At 28.4% G+C, this 7,842-nt stretch overlaps 1 protein-coding gene across 3 annotated transcripts; it reads left to right on the top strand.

The window, feature by feature from the left end:
- Positions 1–708: 708 nt before the first annotated feature.
- LOC143238267 (exocyst complex component 6-like) lies at positions 709–7,377 on the top strand. Of its 3 annotated transcripts, XR_013020483.1 has the most exons (4): positions 709–772; positions 2,418–2,530; positions 5,963–6,125; positions 6,912–7,377. XR_013020483.1 is itself a non-coding variant. In XM_076478354.1 (3 exons), exons 2-3 carry the CDS (start codon positions 2,433–2,435, stop codon positions 7,033–7,035), a joined length of 222 nt encoding a protein of 73 aa, XP_076334469.1. In that variant the 5' UTR covers positions 709–772; positions 2,418–2,432; the 3' UTR covers positions 7,036–7,377. The 3 variants fall into 3 exon arrangements, 2 of the variants coding, with proteins under 2 accessions (XP_076334469.1, XP_076334470.1); XM_076478354.1 differs by lacking the exon at positions 5,963–6,125; XM_076478355.1 differs by having other exon boundaries at positions 5,963–7,377.
- Positions 7,378–7,842: the final 465 nt, after the last annotated feature.

The following is a 7,842-nucleotide window of genomic DNA, read 5'->3' as shown; positions in this document are numbered from 1 at the left end:
CTTTAAAAGAAATTAAGGATGTTTATTGGATAGCATTGTTAAAAACTATAACAGTATGACATCATTCTCAGTCCTAGAATTAATGACTGTGCGTCTCTTAAAAATTCCAAAACAACTTTGTAATTTAGTTTTATTTTTTTATTAATATCACCTATATTTTTATTCATTTTTCTATTTCCTGTATATTAGTATTGTTTCCTATACATTAATATCACCTATATTTTATTCATTTTTCTATTTCCCATATATTGGTATTGTTTTCTATTTATTAATATCACCTATCTTTTTATTCATTTTTCTATTTCCTGTATATTAGTATTGTTTCCTATATATTAATACCACCTATATTTTTATTCATTTTTCTATTTCCCATATATTAGTATTGTTTCCTATATATTAATATCACCTATATTTTTATTCATTTTTCTATTTCCCATATATTAGTATTGTTTCCTATATATTAATACCACCTATATTTTTATTCATTTTTCTATTTCCCATATATTAGTATTGTTTCCTGTATATTTCTTTACATTATCATTTTCTGTAATTCCCATTCCTTTTAATTTTTTTATTTTTCTATTCTGTGAAAACTGTTTTAACATCTTTTTAACTGTTGTCACTGCCATCTTTCATGTAATGCACACATTTTGTTATGTACATCTACACATGACAGGAATGTCTTCTGTTGTTATTGACATAAATGACATCAACATCTGTACTTGTAATGTGCCCTACTAATCATTGCTCTTTATTATCCTAAAAAAGAATAGTTAGTTGAGTTAAGATATTTTACGTCACCTTTATTGGGTTATATGTAGTACTGATAAAGATTCAAGCACTCATTCAGTTTCCCATGTTTCACATGCACATAAACAGTCAAAGGATTGTTAGGCTAGTTTGGCCTGCTTGAAATGAATAGTGTATTTTGTTCAGTTTAAATTCTTGCTCTTGCTCAGTATGTTAGTTATTGCTATTTCTTTTCCAAAAGTTTAGTAATGCATTTGAAAGCCATACTGTGTAACATTGAATAGATTCAAAGTAGTTATTGGTATCTGAATAGACCTATTCGCTTAAAAGTTCCACCAGTCTGTAGAAATACAGAGATAAAAGTTATAGTTTCGTAAATCACCTTTTGAGTATATGCATAAAGATTGGCTCTGCTTACTGTTAATAGGAAGATTTTGAATTTTTCATGAAACATTAAGAACAAGTTATGAAATACTTTATAAAAATGATAAAAGTAGCATGAGATAGACTTAAAATTGAAATAACTTCTTTTAACTTTATTTTAACTAAACATTTTAGTAAATTGAAAACATTGAAGATCTTTATGTTGCATTTTTTGGAAATAAGAAGCTTTATGGCTGTTACGTATTTACAGTGTTAAAGAGTATAATGTGTGGTGTGTTAGAAGGAACACTCTAAATGTCCCTCTGGTATTAATATATATAATAAACAATTTGTGTCATGCTCTTTTTTACAATAGTAATGGTCTACAATTTACATCATTGTTTAGTAACAAAACTCCCAATTGATATTGTTAGGTCAACTATGGTATTTATGTTGAATGTTTAATATACATATTGGTTTGTTTTTTATTCTTGTTAACTTTGGTGATACAACAAAACAATTTAATTCAGAAATTATTTAGATTTAGAATTGATATTTTGTCTTTATTGAGCTTAGAGTAAGTTATTCCACAGTACATTTTTAAGCTTAATTATAAAACAAATACTCTAGACTCACTTATTGCATCATGATAAGTTAAATAGCATTTTATTTATATTTTTTTTCAGTTGTTTATTTAAATTGAGGTATAGACAAAAATAAGATAAAAGTTACCAAGGGTTTCAATGGAGTAGTGTTTCAACTAAGCCTTTGTTACAATAATGTTTTAGACCCAATGCTTATATTTAGGCCATTAAATACACCTTCTGTTACTAATGTTAAGATCAGATGATAGCTAGTTGTGTCTAAGTGTGAATGTGTAGTATTTAAAATACGTAATTCCCTCTAGTCTTACACTGTTAAATTAGGGATAGCTAGCTGACTTCCGTCTTGTTTTACACTTCTAAATTAGGGATGGCTAGTGCAGATAGCCCTCGTGTAGCATTGCATGAAATTCAAAAACAAACAAACCAACACAATTAAAGATGTATTAACTGTGGAAACTCTACTAAGTAAAATAGTTACATATATTTTTCGATATCACATCTTCCAATTATTTTAGTTTAGTCACAGAGTCCATCAGTCTCCTTTCACTGAAACTGATTTCTTATTATTACTTTCTGACTTATAGTGTACAATTCCTTCTTCTTGTAATTTTTGTTAGTTAATTTATGTATAGCAGTTTACTTTATTTTGGTGCACTGGAATTTCTCTTGCAGAAATTTTGTAGTTATATTTTCTAATAGCTTCTAGATCTTTTTATGACATGGGACTGGGAAACCTATTTTCATGACTATGGACAAGAAAATAGCAAGTGTTTAAGGGTAAACCCACAAGTTGCTGTAGTTCTGCTTGAAAAGTAAGTGGAACATATAAGTAATCAAAGTTAATTTTAAATGTCACTATATACTGCTTTATTATAAATTGTTAAAGTCTTTCCAATAATGATTATGCATGTTTTGATTTTTGAAAAAGGAAAAAGAATACTATAGCCACCTGAAAAGTTGTGTTTAGTTACCTAGTCATGTGTTGCCCTTAAGAAACCTGATACTATTGATGTCTTACTCCAAGACGAGTCCTGCAAGATGTCAAGTTTCATTTTTTAAATTAAAAGTTAAGTCTTATTTAGTTTCTCAACTAGCCTTTGACAGGTGTAAATACAAATTTGGAAAGAATGAAGGTAAGATGATAAATAGTTGTTGACTGTGAATAAAGTAATGTTTTATTTTTTCTTTCTTTAATGTTAGTTTATTTTTAGTATTAGTTAAATTGTTTGATATATATATATATATATTTGTTTATGAGGATTATTTTGCATTGTTATCTTAAGGTATGTATTTAGAACAAATCCAAACCTCCTAAGCTAGCTGAATCTTGTGTTTGGGATTATAGCAAAAAATTTGCTTGCATTAAGGGTACCATGACAGATGAATCAATGCCTTTTAATCATAATGAAGTATGGTGGTATGTTAGACGTATATAATATTCATTACTCGTTTAATTTTTATTTGAACTATATAGATAATTTGTTTTAATCAGAAGTTGGAAACAGTTGCAGATTTTATTACTGAAATGTTTCTCTCCGTAGATGTTTTTTATCATAGTAATATATTAGACATAACTTGAGAATTCTCTGTATTAATACCATAATTATTAATGAATCAGTTTTAACTGTCAAGAGTTTAATAATAGTTGAATGTCTGTTGTGTAGTCAGTTAATCATACATGCATACAATTTGCACATATTCGCAAGATGATAGGTTCCAATGCTTCAAATTAAATAAACATTCTCAGATTTTCATCTCCACGTGTTGTGACAGCAATAAAACATTGAATACAAAGTAGATAAATATTATCAATATATTATTTTTCTAAGATAGATAGAAATCAAATCTTAAATTTATGATATAATGTTTATAACTAAAATTCTATTTTACATTTTGAAGTTAATAATCATGAATGTGTTAGTTAATTTAGCCATAATTAGTTTCATTTAATAAAAAACCACATAAATTCAGAATGTTTGTTTATTCATATATTTAACAGTGCTTACCACAAATTTGCACAATTAATTGATACTTTCTTCCATACAAATACGATAATTTTCCTTAACCTTTTTTTATGATAACTAGGTGGCTAGGCTTTTTATAATGAAAGAACACCTCATATCTGTTAAAGCATGTCTTGTTAGTTGGCATAACTAAGAATATAGGTACTTGTAGGAATATCATGAAGTATATATTTTGTATAGGTTGATCTGTAAGTAATTTTGAAATTTTATATTTAAGGTTGTTCTGTTTGTATGCTTCTTTATAATAGAAGTTATATATGATTTTAACTACCAGCTTTGAGTTGTACTTATGAGATAAAATTCATGTTTTTTGTTTGTGTATTGAAATATCCTTAAGTCATTCAGTCAAAGTAATTTTTTAGAAATATGTAAAGCATATAAGTGTTTGAGTAATTTTGCACAGTAATTATATGTTTAGAAGTTACACTGTCCACAAAAGAAGCTTCTCTACTACAATAAAAATACAACTGTTCATGAGTAGTTTGTTGATCCTGATTCTAAAAATTGTTGAATATTACTGATCACCTCTAGTTTTTGAGCTATGTTAGGTTTATTCTGAATATTCTTATATATTGTGAAAATAACACTCTCTGATAACTTTATTTATTCATTGAAAACTGCATTTAAGAATGTTCAAAAACAACATGTCATTATATACTGAAAATACACTTAAGCTATGTTTAAAACTTTCATCATGGTATTATTTTTTATTTCTTTGTACAAAATACCTGACTGACTTGTTGCATCTTTTATGTATGTTGTTAGTTTCATGCTATAAGAATCAACAGTAATCTTCCATCATCACAGGATTCCACTGTCTTTCTTAATGTTACTGTTCTATTATAGACATATCTTGAGGGAAGTGTTCACCTAGATTATTGCTCACTGCACCTAGATAATTTGATAAGAAGCTTAATTAAAAGTGTGAGAAGTGTAACTGTAGTGACATCTTGGACCCAATTTTCCTCTAGTTCTCAGGGATATCATTAATCGTCACAACATAGTTTTCATCTCTGTAAATTTCTAAGAAAATTTTAACAACCAGTTTGAGTGATTTTCTCGCAGTAAGTTCTTTCTGACTGAGTAATGTTTCAAAATCACCATTCATCGGCACTTCCCATTCCCAAATCTGTGGCCCAACAAAGATACCACCTTTTAGTTTTTACTTCACTAACTTTTTTAAACTGATAAGACAGATGGAGTGAGGGAAGAAACATATCTTGATGATTCACTGAAAGTTGGAACTCAACTTTCTGTTTTCCTAGAACGTAATTCTAGGAAATTCTAGGCCATTCCTTTTTTTAAATGAATTTTATGATATCAGCTATCCCAGACAGACAAAAAGCTACAGTGTTTGGTATACTCACTTTATAGACTTAGCAGTAGTGGATATTTGATTGCTTCAGATATAAGCTGCATGTTCTACTATGTTCACAGCATTAATAACAGAAACCAATGGCTTAGTGTTCTCATTATGTAAAAGCACAGTTTTCAGACTAACTTTAGATGAATTGGTAAAATGTTGAGAGTATATTCAGTACTTGATTCTTCAATTAGTGCATCAACATTTGTACAGAAACACAAAGTATCTTGCATGCTGTAGTGAGAAGCAAGACTTTATGATAAATTCCATTGCCGTAAATGAAAGTTCCCCATGCTGATTCAATATAAAACAAGTCACAAATCTAATCATTTAGCTTATCTTGTGTGATCAGATGAGGCAGCTTATGTTGAGATGCCACAGGGGTAAAATTACTAAATGAAGGAAGTAAAGATGATTCATTGTCATTTTTGCAGTATAACTTCTATTTCCCAATTTGCTACTGGATGTGACACAAGAAAATCATCCCCATGCGATACTGGTTTCATCACAGATGCAATCTCTGGATATTTAGTGTATTGTTTAGTTTTGTCTGAATATCCAGAAATATTAAAGCAAAAATAACAGTTAGTTAGATGATCTTTGGGCTCACACTGTATCATTGAAATTGTCAATGACACAATTGCTCTTCTTTTATTTAGCCACTGTGTGAAGCCAGATTTGGAAACTGTACAACACAAATGTAGCATAAACTGTTTAGGTGGTTTTTGGACTTTACTTGAAGTGAAAGCAGCCAGCACATCAAATAATTTTCTAAAAAGTATAAAAGAATTATGTTTATAGAACTAGTTTAAAATATTTTAAAAACAAAATTTTGATTTTATTTGATTATATCACAGGTATGATATGAGGAAGATGGACTTTGTTTTGAGTGTGCGCAGAGCCAGACAAAGTAACCAACTGAGTGAGTGAGTGAGTGAAAAGCAGTTGAGAGAGAGGTGTATCACTCTGCCCATTTTAAGCTCAGTTGAGGGACTCCTCAAATGTTCCTGGGTAGAAAAGGTGAACATGGGAATGAAGCAAAATTGGTGCAAGTCATTATAATTTTATCAAGAACAAGTAGCATATATGAACAATATATATGGAGTTTTACACCAATACAATACAGTTACTGTTTGAAGTTATCAAAAATTTATTCCTTTTGTCCATTAAACTTTCTATGTAAACTCAATTTCACTGTATAAACCTATTGAACTGAGCTGATTGTATGGTATTACACATATTGTTGATAAAGTAGTGAGATACTACAGTATCTTAAAATCTAGAGGTGATGGACAAATTCTGATTAGATATCTGAAACCAAAACTATTTAATTACCAAGAATTACTTGAGTTTTCTCTAGTAGCAAATGATTTGTTATGCAGTGTTACCTAAAACATTGTTTAGGGCAAATTTGTGTGTGTGCAGACTTATAAAAGAACAGATTGATTTATGAATTTCTGTTATGAAGATTAAAAGTTTTTTTTGTTTTTTACTTTACAATGGTGTGTTTACACTTTATATTTTATAATGCATGCTTTTGAACCAATTGCAATGTTTATTTATTTATGAAAAGTGCATTACTACCTTCAAGTTGTTTTAGAAATAAAATTATTGCTAAAAAATACAAGTTTCAAATAATGCAACATTTTTTAAAGGGTCTTATTTTTTTTAGGTAGTCTTGTTCAGGTTTGTGAATGAAAAAGATTTGTACAATTTTAATAATATAATTTACTATTTTTTTTTAAATATTATTAATTTGACCTATCCATACATTTAGTGTGAATTAATGTTCTTTACTCCCTTAAGGGTGAGAGAAGCAGACAAGAAGAAAAATATATTTTCAGCATTAAAAAAGAATCAACGAGACAAGAAGAAATTGGTAGAAATCGTTCTAAAACAGCTCAGACAGTTAACATCAAACAGTGATTAGTATAATTGTACTTAATTCTTCCCTTTGTTACATATTCTGGTTTCCTATAATTACTGGCTTGATGGAAAGTATCCATACAGTGTTTTGTGTGTTTAAAGAATTAGTAACATGTGACTGTTCAATGTCAAGAACATTGATATCAATTATTTTGAAAAGTGACTGAACCAGGCTTTCAGTTAACATTAATAAAATATAAAGATTCTTATCATTCTTTATCATAGTTTTGTTAAAAATGAATAGTTTTAGCAGTAGAGCTTACCATATTAATGTCTGCCATAAAGGGAAATTAGGCCAAGAAGTGCACTTTCTACTTCTTATTTCTAACAAAATATATTTACCAGTTTTTGATTGTTTAACTATATAGTTTTAAAATTTTGTGAGAGACAAAACGTTTATAACACTAAATTATTAAAATTATTTGACCCAAATGTTGCTTTATTTCTCAGTTTTAAATCACTTCTTGTTTAGCCCATTTATTGTGTTATAGAACTGGGAAAGAGTGTGATTCTGAAGGAAGTTTGATATTATAATTAAATTGTGATCATAACACAAATAATAAAAAAAGACATTAAACACAGCTCAGTGTTGTCTGGCAGATTTTAGTGTATTAGTCTGTTAATAATTATACCTTGATTGAAATTATAAGTAAAATATCACAATATAAGACAAATACTGAAATATTTTCTAATATAAAAATAATAAAATTCATAAGGTTTCTAACTGATTTAGAAATTTAGGGAAAAAAACTTTATTATAGTATGAATATAGACATTTAAAGAAATCACTGAGTAAATTAACATGTTGCTA

The sequence above is a fragment of the Tachypleus tridentatus genome, chromosome 13 (genome assembly GCF_004210375.1).
Source record: "Tachypleus tridentatus isolate NWPU-2018 chromosome 13, ASM421037v1, whole genome shotgun sequence".
In the NCBI taxonomy this organism is placed as follows: Eukaryota; Metazoa; Arthropoda; class Merostomata; order Xiphosura; family Limulidae; genus Tachypleus; species Tachypleus tridentatus.
The sequence above is the reverse complement of the archived record's forward strand: the minus strand, read 5'-3'. Positions and strand labels throughout refer to the sequence as shown.